General features: G+C 42.2%; 1 protein-coding gene across 6 annotated transcripts in view; it reads left to right on the top strand.

Moving 5' to 3' along the window:
- Nucleotides 1-13,082, top strand: part of sema6d (semaphorin 6D) — a 322,868-nt gene that overhangs the window by 282,862 nt on the left and 26,924 nt on the right. For all 6 annotated transcript variants that reach the window (XM_080214358.1, XM_080214357.1, XM_080214361.1 and 3 more), the window contains 3 exons: nucleotides 7,063-7,219; nucleotides 11,223-11,334; nucleotides 11,545-11,605. In XM_080214358.1, coding sequence (XP_080070484.1) covers nucleotides 7,099-7,219; nucleotides 11,223-11,334; nucleotides 11,545-11,605 — 294 coding nt within the window. In that variant the 5' untranslated portion in view covers nucleotides 7,063-7,098. The remainder of the gene's footprint in view (nucleotides 1-7,062; nucleotides 7,220-11,222; nucleotides 11,335-11,544; nucleotides 11,606-13,082) is intronic.

Consider the following 13,082-nt stretch of genomic DNA (forward strand, 5'->3'; position numbering starts at 1 on the left):
ATGTGGAATAGCTGACTTTAAAGGTAAGTTTGTTTTGTTTGTGAAATGTGGGTGCCAAGATAGTGTTCATTCAGCACAATGGTTAGCACTGCTGCCTCACATCGCTAGGGACCAGGGTTCAATTCCAGCCTTGGGTGAATCTTTGTGTGGAGCTTGCACACTCTCCCCGTGTCTGCGTGGGCTTCCTCTGGATGCTCTGGTGTTTTCTCACACTCCAAAGATGTGCGGGTTAGGTTGAATGTCCGTGCTAAATTGCCCTTTGGTGTCAGGGGACCAGCAGGGTAAATACGTGAGGTTACGGGGCTAGGACCTGAGTGGGATAGTTGTCAGTACAGGCTCAATGGGCCAAATGACCTCCTCCTGCACTGTAGGGATTCAATGATTCTATCCCTCATCACCATGGTGGCATCAAAAGTCAACCAGGTCACACAGAACTAGAGGCATTGACCTAGAATGCAGTGACCTGGTAGGTTTGGCAGACTTCCTTTTCTAAAGAACATTCAAGATCCAGCTGGACTTTTATGACACTCTGGCAACTTTTGTGCTCATTTATTTATGTCCGACATACAAGTTGCCACATTTATTGAATATGATTCACAATTTGACTTGGTGATGTTTCTGGGGGTTGCCAGTACTGTACCAGGGCTATAATCTGGTCTGAATCTCTCAAAGGCAGTTCTAGTATAAAAGGACTGATCTTATGGATAAGATTTTAGTTTCTCTATACAGAATAACGTTTCATACATAGACAAAAGGATATTATTTTTATGGAAATATACTCACTTCAGCCTAAGATCAAAATTACCATTGAAACCATTTCCAAAACATAGAAAGAAATTGAATGAATTGTTTGATTGGATGGCTTTTTTTTTTGTTCTTACCCGTGTTATTGAGGTATTCCAGCAAATCCAGATGTTCAACAAGTCCTGGTTATCTTGTACCAATCATGCTTTGACAATTATATGATAAGTAGTGTAATGTGAGATTTATGGATTGTTTTGTTCGAATGGTTAGTGTTACAGTCTGGAGCCCTAGTTTAATGCTTCATAACTGCATAATTTTATATTTGATTTATTATTGTCACATGTATTAATATACAGTGAAAAGTATTGTTTCTTGCGCACTATACAAAGCATACTATTCATAGAGAAGGGAAAGAGAGGATGCAGTGTTACAGCATTGCTAGGGTGCTGAGAGAGTTTGAGAGTGAGAACAGAGTTTTAGAAACATAGAATTAGAGGGTGTGCTGGGCACAGCTCGCAAGAAGTTGACACGCTCCAGTGCCATACAGTTGCTGGAAAATTATTTGACTCCCATTTTCTGGACGTGATTGAGAAATACAATTAAAATGTTTTTGTGGCGGTTAACATCGAACGTGTCCATCTGCACAGATTTTCAACAAGTCCACACTGGGCAAAAAGGTTCATGTGCCAAAGATGCCTTTGGAAATACTTCCTGTCCTGGAACCAACTCCCTAACGTGTGTAATCGATGGCTATATCTGAAAACTCAGCCTTTACAATCAGGCCACAGATAAAGCACAATCGTTGTTAGTCTGCAAAGCCTAACGTTTTCAGGACTTCACTGGATTAATGTAAAATCTGAAAACTGAATTATTAAAATAAGGCCACAGAACTTTCAAACTCAGATTTGAAGTATTGAGGAAATCAGCTTTTCATACGCTCATTCTGCTTTTAGCCATCCTTGTCCATCGACAAATCTGCAATAAGTAGCAGCAGAAACTTATTTTTCTATTTCCACACTTAACAGCAAATGTTAGTCTTCCTAAATTCATTGAATCATAGAATCCCTACAGTGCAGCAGGAGGCCGTTCGGCCCATCGAATATGCACCAACTCTCCAAAACAACATTTCACCCAGACCCTATCCCCGTAACCCCACACATTTACCCTGCTAATCCCCCTAACTTACACATCTTGGGCCAATAAGAGATAATTTTGAATGGCCAATCAATCTAACCTGTACCGACACAGTGATTAGTACTGTTGCCTCAAAGCACTGGGGACCTGGGTTCAATTCCAGCCCTGGGTGACTCTCTCTGTGGAGTTTGCATATTCTCCCAGTGTCTGCGTGGGTTTCTGCCGGGTGCTCAAGTTTCCTCCCACAGTCCAAAGATGTGCAGGTTAGGTGGATTGGCCATGCCGAATTGCCCTCAGTGTCAGGGGGATTAGCACGGCAAATATGTGGGGTTATGGGGATATGGCCTGGGTGAGATTGTGGTTGGTGCTGACTCGATGGACTGAATGGCCAACCCTTGCACTGTAGGATTCTATGATTCCTCTATGATCTTTGGAGTGTGGGAGTAACCCGGAGGAAACCCACGCAGACATGGAGAGAGATAAACTGCACACAGTCACCCGCGACCGGAATTGAATCTGGCTTCCTGGCATCACCATCCTTGCTTTGGGGAGGGTGGGGGGGGTGCGTATACTTATTTTCAGTGACATAACTAAAACGAAAAGATTGACAAGGTCCTTTATTTGAAGCACTAAAGTGAAGACCCTGAACCTGACTCAAGGAACTGGGTTCAAACAACCCAGACTAGGTTAACCAACTTTATTTGTTTGCCTGACCCAGATTTGTATAATGACTCCCGCGACAAAACAGAGCTGGAGTTATAGTTCAGTGGTGGCTGATTCGTTATGGATCTGCAGTTTAGCACATGACAATGCAAAGACTGTCGGGGTTTCTCAACAACAACAATTCCTGGCGTACTGCAGTTGAGTTACTTGGTGTAAAGGAAGCGAGCTTGAAACATCACCTTTTGTGTTTGCATTCCTGCCATCCAAATCTTTTTTTTAAAAAGACACCCAACCACCAAAGCACAAAAATGAGTTTTGTCTTGAGGCAAAAATAGACATGCTTTGTCACGGGGTTAACTGTTATGCTGATTGCAATACAGCCTGCCTTTAATTTGGCCCTTTTCAAACCTCAAGAGAAATTGCATACTTCGTATAGCACCTGCAGAGTGATGCATCAGTTGACTTGAGGTGGCCCCTACAGCTCAAATGTTTGCCTAGGTGTTCTCGCACCTTAATTGTAACTTATTCCAAATTCATTAAACTGCAAGTTTAAAAACTAAATAGTACTGTACATCAAAGCTTGACAAGAGAGGGAAGCAGCTGGCACACCAATTAGCCAGGTTTGTTATTCTGTAAATAGGTTGGCTTTGCTCAATATTCAATGCACATCGTTGTAATCACTACAAATTTTAAAAGGTGTCACCAATATGATTATATTATTCTCTTGAAATTTTGCAAGAGCCATGCACAAAACCCATATATTCACTGCATACATTTTTGATAACATCTCAATATTATTCAAGAGCTGTGGGTAATTTGACTCAATAAGGTATGTTTGTCTCTCTCCCTTTCCCCAAGGAGAAATAATGTAATTATTCTCCATTTTGTTGCTTCCTTGCTTGCATGTATAAATTGATGACAGGAACCACTCAAAAAAAAAATAAAGTAACTGTAACCTTGAAAGTTTTGAAGGTTAAGGAAAGTGATTCTAATTACCGCCCGAGTGCATCAATTGGAATTAACTATCTTTCAAACTCTTCATTAGTGATAGACCAGAGAGGCTTCCTCTGCTATGGTACTGATGGTAGCCCCTTTATTGTTATCCAGAAGAGATGCAAGTCCAGAGGCCATTTAAACAAAAACTATTATTAAGACCGTTTTGTTTTCAACATGTTGTTAATGGAACAAATGCTGTTTTGACATTGATCACAAATGGAATCTTGCCCTTTTACAAGCTTGGGTGATCTTTTGAAAGGCGATATCAAAACCTTGTTTTTTTTTATTCCTTTCAGTTATTGCATCCAAGCTTATGATGCTCCAAGCCTCATTAGCGATAACTAATGGAGTTTCACTGGGACGAACTATTAGCTGTATCTATATAATAAAGTTCAAAGTTCAAGGGGGACATAAATTAGTACATGTTACATTTTGAAATTGTCCACACTCGACAGCTGCTGCAGAATCCCATCTACTTCTCTCCGATAACGAGTTATTCTTCGCTGTAACTGAAGGAACACACTACATTATTATCACATTCAGCTGTAGAATGAAGTTTTAAGTGGCTTAGAGATCACATTCTGCATGTAATTCTGATTATTGCCTGAAGGAAGCCTGTGGCCAAGAGAATATACTGTCCTAAAAGATTTGGACAAAAATGAAAATTAAATGAAACATAATCGCATTGCAATTTTACTGATTACTGTAGTATTTTCCAAGACGAAACAATGAATATGTAAGCTTACAAACTTTTCTATAATATTAGGAATTGTGTTCAAATTAATTAACTTAATTATTACACAATTTCCTTGCAGACATTGTAACCATTCTTCATTTAGAAATCCATTGATAGTATCCACATTAGCTGCCAATGGAAAGAGAACAGTCCCCCTTTCGTGTACCAGTCAATAAACGCACTGTGCTGAGAAATTGAGACTAAAATAATCCATGTTCTGTGTTGTTCGTTGGGGTAGTCAAGGCTCAGAAGCAGAAAAATGAATCCGTGTTCCTGTTTCTATCCATTGTCTCCTGCTGAGCGCACAGTGCGTGTGAAGGCAGAAGCTTTGCGGTCATGAAGAACAACCAATTGAGCAAGGTGCCAGAGGGTAGTCAGCACCTGGGAAACCAGAGCCCTGCGTATGCCTGTGTGTTCTTGAAAGGAATGGAGAAAATGGTGATGTAAAAAAACTTCAAAAACTGGTGAGCTCACAGCATTGTTCCATAGAAGAATTCTTAAATTCAATACCATCAGTAGTGAAAAGCATCTCAGTCTATATTACAGTACAGGCAATATTTGAGTCATTTTAAGTATTTCTACTTCTGTTTCAGTTGAATCTGATATCTCCTTCTGCCCCCCCCACTCCCCTCTTCTCCTTCCGATAAAACAATTAAACTCAACACGAAGCACTAGCCCAAACACGCTCATCAACAGTTCTGCCACTGCAGTAGCTCTGTGGTAATGTCATGTCACTTTTATGTGTCATAAAAAGAACAAACTCATTTACTTTGCACATACATGTTTATATTGTGTTGACTCTACACGGGAATTGCTGTAAGGCTAATCCACCTCAAATGGAGAAAAAAATTCCTGATTGTGGTAAATCTGGAATTAAAGATTATGTAACATTTGTAAATTTTAAGTGGTTGACTCCAGATGTGTCACAGGCTTAGGCTCATTTCTAAGAACAATAAATTCAAGAAGGGCAGAGAAAGAAACTATTTTCTCTTCAAAGTTTGTCTCTGACATGATGTGAGAAAGATCATTCTGTGGAACACGGATAATTTTTCATACTGAACATTTATCGAGCAGAGATTCTTCAATCTTTAGTAATTAAAAATATCCATCATTGGAACAGTTGGTTTTGTGTAACTTGTCAAAACCTGCCCAGAATTTTGAACTTGCTAATTTAGGCCCTGCCTTCAGTGAATAATGAAAGACAAGCTGATCAGTCAGTACAACATCACAAGGTGCACTGGCATCAAGGCTGCTTGCTTTGTTTGGTTCAAGAAAATGTCAAGTGACAAAAATGAGAAAAAAAACAAAGAAAGAAGCAACTTTCATTCACAGTCTCACAATGTCCCAGAACACGGTGGCACAGTGGTTAACACTGCCGCTTCACACCGCCAGAGACCCGGGTTTGATTCCCACTGTATGGAGTTTGTATATTCTCCCCTTATCTGCATGGGTTTCCTCGGTGTCCTCTCATACTCCAAAGATGTGCGGGGTAAGTGGATTGACCGTGCTAAATTGACCATAGTATCGGGGGATTAGCAGGGTAGATATGTTGAGTTACAGCGATAGGTCTGGGGTGGATTGTTATCGGTGTAGGCTGAACTGACAAATGGCCTCCTTCTGCACTGTAAGATTCTGTGACTTCAAAGTCAATGAAGTAGTTCTGAAGTAACGTAGGGAAACAAAGCATCACGCAAACAATACCTGAGGCTGCCCCCTGCAGGGTGAGGTCACCAGCAACCTTGAACCCCGGAACATAAAGCAGCGGCTACAGGGGTGGAATAACATCTACAAGTGGACCTTCCAGATTCAGTGTCCTGGAAGGAGTCCATCTTCCAGCCTCGGAGTGTTCTTGGAGTTACAACTTCAACAATCAACATACAGCGCGGTCCAACCATCCGCAAGGAGATGATCTTAATATTATTGCTTGAGGAGTAAATATTGGTCAGGAAGGGGAAAGCGCCGTTGATTTAAAAGATAACCTTTTGGACTTCATTTGATCATTTTGCTTAATATGGACAAATTTTGTTTATAAGTGTTGTTGCATTACAATTGTAGTAAAATCAGATATGCTATAGGGTGTTGGTGAGGCCACACCTGGAGTATTGTGTGCAGTTTTGGTGTCCTTATCTGAAGAAGGCTGTTTTTGCTATAGAGGGAATGCAATGAAGGTTTACCAGGCTGATTCCTGGAGTGGCTGATCTGTCATACGAGGAGGGACTAAATCAGTTAGGATTATATTCACTGGAATTCAGTAGGGTGAGAAGGGACCTCATAGAAATTTATAAAATTCTAACAGGATTACTCAGGATAGATTCAGAAAGTATGTTCCCAATGGTGGGGGTGTCCAGAACCAGGGGTCATAGCTCAAGGATAGCTTTAGGACTGAGGTGAGGAGAAATTTCTTCTCACAGAGAGCGGTGAACCTGTGGAATTCACTACCACAGAAAGTAGTTGAGGCCAAAACGTGCAATTTCAAGAAGAAATTAGATATAGCTTTTGGGGTTAAAGGGATATGCGGGGGATGGTGGGATCAGGATATTTGATGGTGAGCCATTATCAAAATGAATGGTGGGACAGGCTCAAAGGGCTGAATGGCCTCCTCCTGCTTCTATTTTTTATGTTTCTGTGATTTCAAACTGCCAATCAACAGTGGGAACAAGAGCTGAAAAAGAACGTACTAAAATTTGTGCTGTGATTGGGTTACAGAATGTACTGGAGGGAGTTACAGCTCTGACACTGGCACATGATTGACAAAATACCTTCTTTAAAATCCATTTATCTTTCTACAGGTAGCTTCCATCTTGCAAAGGAAGACCAGGCCCAGTATGAAGCTGTGTACAGATTATTCCGTCCTTGTGATGCCCTTCTTGCTACTGATGGCTTGCCCAACGGAAGCCGTCAGCTTCCCTGAAGATGATGAACCCATTAACACGATAGAGTTCCACCGTAAGTGAAACGCTCCATGGAATGTTACTATTTGTGTTGTGCATGTTGCAAATGTGGGTTTAGTGAAGTCAGTACCATAGTCACATAACCACCTGACAACTCAACCCATACAATGGTGAAACTAAACAAAAACAGGCCCCGCTTCTCTTGGCAATGAAATAATTACAGTGCAGATTGGAAAAAGACAGGGTAAAGTAAGACTTGAAATTTAATCTGTCATAAAAAATAATTATTTAATGACACAGAGTTCAAATATATTAATCCACGGAATGTTGTCTTTAACAAATCAGATCACCACTCATGATCCCGTGTTTAAGGCATGTTTCTTGCTGTCTATCATATTAAATAATTAATTTCTGCTGCAGTTGTCACTTGCAGCACCTTCAATATTTGCTCAGTGAATGAACTGAAAATGTGTGTCATTTACCAGCAACATTCCAACCTCTTGGGCTCAACTAATTATGTTTGACAGCAGAGGCAGTGTTCTCCCATTCCCCCATCGGCAGGTGCAGAGAAGATTTCAGTGGGAGGCCAAAACTCAGCTTTACCCTGGAATAAATTTCCCACAGGATCTTCAGCTGGTGCCCACCACGGCGGACCCTGGAAACCCACTGGAGGCCGATGTGAAACAAAGCAACTCCCTGCTAATAGGATGAAAGGAATCTTCTAACCGCACCTGATTCTCCGCGAATTCAGCGGGAAAACACACTGATGTGAAACTCGTTGGGGAAGTTGTATCGTGCAAATGTTGGGACTTAAATGAACAATGCCTGAGGCTGCCCCCCAGTGTGCCGGATGGAGGCCACCAGCAACCCTGGATGCCGGAACACCACAGCAGCAGACGGAGGGGAGAGTAGCATCTATAGGTGGACCTTCCACATTTGTTGTCCTGAAAGGAGTCCATCTTCCAGCCTTGGAGAGTTCTTACAGTTCTAATTTCATTCTCAGGAAGCCCATCTTCCAGCTGTCAATGTGCTCCTGGAGATGCATCTGCATTTTCAGGAGGTTTTTCAACATTAGGCCAGTGATGTTGGGCCCCTTTTGAATTTGATGCCCAGACAGAACGTAGACTAGGCACTATTGGGCCTGTCCCTCCACAGAATGCAGCATTAAACACTGGGTGTATGATGGCTGAGGTCAGGGCCAGAAGACTTGGCATGTTCTCCCATCAGCCTCTGCAGCAGAAGTTCCTGCCCCACCACAGGACTTAGTTCCAGGATGGGAGAATTCCATCCATAATTTTAGTTCCCTTCAGTGAGTAAACACTGAAAGCGCCAATGTAGCGCTGTGTGTGCAGTAAGGCCCCATGAAGAGGAAATGAACATTAGAATAATCTTTGCTGATGGTGGATGTTCCAGACAATGTTTCTCCTTAAAGCAGCAGAACGTCTGCTTTTACATTCGTCTAAGCAGCTGGGGACTTGGCACATCAGCTTTAAGATGCTGCACTTCCGCAGTATTGTACTGGTCAGGATAAGTGTGTGCGCTCAAATCTATGTGGATTTTGAAATCATCGGTTTTGACTCTCGATCAGAGTCAAACTTGCGTAAGTGTTACAAATAACAGTACATCACAGGAAGGGACCATTCGGCATGTCTACCCTGTACCAATTCCTAATACTTATTTAGACTCACTACTTATTGTCCATACGTGGTTTCTATCCCTTTGTTCACCACCAGTTCATGTGTCTAGCAAGATACGCCTCGAACATTGCTAATGTGACCGCTTCCACCACCTCCACTGGCAGTGTGGTCCAGGCACCCACCACCCTCTGTGTGGAGAAATTTTCCCCACTTGTCTCTTCCTCTCGCCTTGACCGTTTGCCTTCTTGCAGTTGACCTTTGTATCCTGGGGAAAAAGCCCCTGATTATCCACCCTATCAATGCCAGTCATAATTTTGTAGACCTCTATCAGGTCGGTCCTCAGCCTCCATCTTTCCAGTGAAAACAATCCAAGTTTATCCAACCTCTCTTCACACCTAAAGCCCTCCAGACCAGGTAACATCCTGGTAAACCTTCTTTGCACTCTTTCCAAAGCATCTACACCCTTCTGTTAGTGTGGGAACCAGAACTTTATGTAATATCCCAAATGTGTCCTAACTAAAGATTTATACAACTTGCCAACTTTGAGATCAACAGGGAAAATCCTGGGAAATCTCAGCATCTGGAAGGAGAGAAAAGAGCTGATGTTTCGAGTCCAGATGACCCTTTGTCAAAGCTGGGCGAATTCCACCCGTAGTTGCCCTTTTCTCTCCTTACAGGTGCTGCCAAACCTGCTGAGATTTTCCAGCAGTTTCTCTTTTGGTTTCAGATTCCAGCATCTGCAGTAATTTGCTTTTATTTATTGAGATCAACAGGATCAGCTTTGCTGAGATAATGCTGGTCAGTAAATTTTCAATGCCAAATGCTTTTCAAATGTTATTCTAACTGGACCAGCTAGCTCAGCTCCAAAGGCTGACTGAGGTTGAGTATTTGTGATGAGTGGCACACTTCCTGAGCCTGCAGACCATCAACAAAGCTCAAATCCCATTTGTGCTGGAGCATTTGCAACAGATGTGGACGGATGCAGCCGCAATAATAATCAAGCTGAAAATCATCCAGGAAAAAAATATTCTGTTTCTTCAGTGCCCCTGCTGCTGAACTCCTTAAACACTCCGTCTAGCACTGCTGTACTGTGGCTGTAGTATGCACCACTTACAGAATGCACTGCAGCACGCCACAGGTTTATTCGAGACATCATCCTCCAGCCCTGTGACACCTACCACTATGGGAAGCTAAAAACATCATTTGGAATGCTCTCACCTCTAATTTCCCTGACAAGTCACACATCAGCTTAACTTGGACACATATTACCATTCCTTCCTTGTCAATGGGTCAAAATCCTGGCATTCTCCGTCACGCACAGTTGTATGGGAGCAACATACAAATGCTGAGCGGAGCATCACCAACAACATCTCAAGTACAATTAAAACGGAGTAATATAGATGCAGCCTTGCCACGTCCTCGGACCAAAATTAAAATTGCTGAAGGTCCCCGATCACGATTGCACGTAGAGAATGAAGTTGGCGTGGGCACCAAAAAATTAGGTTGATGTCCTGTTAACTCTGTTCCTGCCTGTCAAGGGTGAATCTGAATTCAATTGTGCATTGGCTGCGTGTGAAACTGAGCATTCACTGCCTGCACCTGAGATTCCAGGTACTCCCTTCTTGGAATTTGCAAAATAAGAATCCCAATTATGCACATAGATAAGAACCCATGCTATTCTTTTAGGGCCAAATCTGAAAGCCGGATTAGCATTGGAAACAGAAGTTAGTCAATCATTATTTTAATCTAGATAACATCTTGTCTCTTCCCTGAATCTTAAAACATAAGAAACAAAGGTAAGTTTGCTACTCACCAGTACTCTTCTGGAGTGTGTTCACTCATGTAAAACATGTTTGTTTAAATCTGTTTGACACATACATGGCATTTTCTTCTCTCCACCCCCTCCAACGCCAGTCTAGCAAGTGAGAGATGGCCACGTTTGGATTCGGGTGTCCAAGGTAATGCAGTATCACTCTCTGAAATCTGTAAATGGAGAAACCCTGCCTGAGGAGCAGACACGCTGAGGTGATCCTGACTGGGATTCCACCTCGGCATTCCCGTCCTGTTTGTGCTGGAGTTTGGAGGAGCCCTGTGAATAAAGATAATTAATAAGTAAAGCTGGAAAGGCTGAGCCAGTGAGCAGAAAGGATCTCGCAATGAATAATTATCAAGAACCAGCAACTGCATTTGATCATCTGACAATCATTAATTAGAAAACAAATGTTAATGTCTCCCGTGCTTGATGTTGAACACTAACATGCTGGCTTTGTTTTGTTCGAGTAAAATCAATCTGCAATATAATGTGTTACGTTTAACAATGCGTTGTTCTAGATACGCATCCAGCAGTTAATTTCTTGCATGGATTTCTGGACAATGAAATCTTGTGTGACGCTGTAACCAAATTCTATTTTTTCCCCGCAGATTCGAGACAATATCCAATATTCAGAGGACGGCTTTTAGGAAATGAATCTTTGCACAGATTGGACTATCAGCTGATGTTGAAAATCGAAGATGTGCTTTATATTGCTGGCAGGTAACTCAGCTAATCTGGCATTTTCTATTCCTTGTCCACTTGCATCAAATCACAAATTTAAACATTAAACTTAAATCCTCTAGCAGTCATTCCCATCATAAAGTGAATTTAAAAATGGAAAGAAGGGGCTTAAGTGTGAATGATGACCTCAACTTCTGAACTGTAATATAGCAAACATATTTACTTGCTTAAATTTCTATTTATTTTCAGGGACCAAGTCTACGCTATTAATTTAAATGATCCTCCAAGGGGAGAAATCATTTCTAGCAAAGTAAGTCTTTTTTACTTCTGCCTCCTGTTTTATTTTCTTCCCCTTTTTTTAACATCTTCCTCCCTGCCCCTACACTGTATATTGTTTTCAGTAGGACTAAGTGTCCAGACAACTCCCTAGTGAACTGGATGCACTTTCCTGGTTTATCCTGCAGCTGTGACAGTTAGTACCGAGCCGCACCTTTTGTTCTATAACTACTCCCCTGGCACTGTCTCCTTTTAGGCATCTGCCCCCACACCCCCCCCCCCCCCCCCACCCCCGCCAATGCCGACACTATAGTTAAGAAAGCCCCACCAACGCCTCTACTTTCTCAGAAAACCAAGGAAATTTGGCATGTCAGCTACAACTCTCACCAACTTTTATAGATACACCGTAGAAAGCATTCTTTCTGGTTGTATCACAGCTTGGTCTGGGCCCCTGCTCTGCCCAAGACTGCAAGAAACTACAGAAGGTCGTGAATAAAGCCCAATCCATCACACAAACCAGCCTCCCATCCATTGATTCTGTCTGTACTTCCCACTGCCACAGCAAAGCAGCCAGAATAATTAAGGATCCTATGCACCCCGGACATTCTCCCTTCCACCTTCTTCCGTCAGGAAAAAGATACAAAAATCTGAGATCACTATCAACCGACTCCAGTTTCTTCCCTGCTGCTGTCAGACTTTTTGAATGGACCTACTATGCATGAAGTTGGTCTTTCTCTACACCTTAGCTGTGACTGTAACACTACATTCTGCACTCTCTCCTTTCCTTCTTTATGAATGGTATGCTTTGTCTTTATAGTGCACAAGAAACAATACTTTTCACTGTATGTTAATACATGTGACAATAATAAAAAATCAAATCTCCACCATGTTCCACCTCAGCGAGACAAATAAGATTCTCAGGGGGCTCGACAGGGTCCATGCTGACAGGCTGTTTGTTTTCCTCTTGTTGGACAGCCTTAGGACCAGAGGGTCTCATTGTCAGAGTAAGGAGTTGCCCCATTTAAAACAAAGATAAGGAAGAATTTCTTCTGAGGGTAGTGACTCTATGGAATTCTTTACCACCTGAGGGCTGTAGAGGCTGGGGGCAGGATTCACGCCCCACTGGAAATTCTCACAAGAGGACAACAGACCTTTGCATGCTCTGTGTCTTGCCTGCAGTGATTGCCCTGCTGGGCAGGATGGGAAAATTCCCACCCTGGGTTGTTAAGTATGTTCAAGGCTGAGACAGGTAGATTTTTAATCAGTAAGGAAATCAAGGGTTATGGAAATCAATCAAGATCTCACTGAAGAATGGAACAAACTTGATGGGCCGAATAACCTACATCTCATGGTCTTGTTACGGTCAGTAGCTTCTCCTTTAAAATCTTCTGCGGCAATATATCCTCCATTCTCACCTGCATGCTACCCCATTGGCAATACTGTCTCCAAACATACACGATCAGCTTCCAAGTATATGTTAATGATATCCAGTTCCATCCTTCCACCATCTC

The sequence above is a fragment of the Carcharhinus amblyrhynchos genome, chromosome 28 (assembly GCF_965287045.1).
Source record: "Carcharhinus amblyrhynchos chromosome 28, sCarAmb.v2.hapA, whole genome shotgun sequence".
In the NCBI taxonomy this organism is placed as follows: Eukaryota; Metazoa; Chordata; class Chondrichthyes; order Carcharhiniformes; family Carcharhinidae; genus Carcharhinus; species Carcharhinus amblyrhynchos.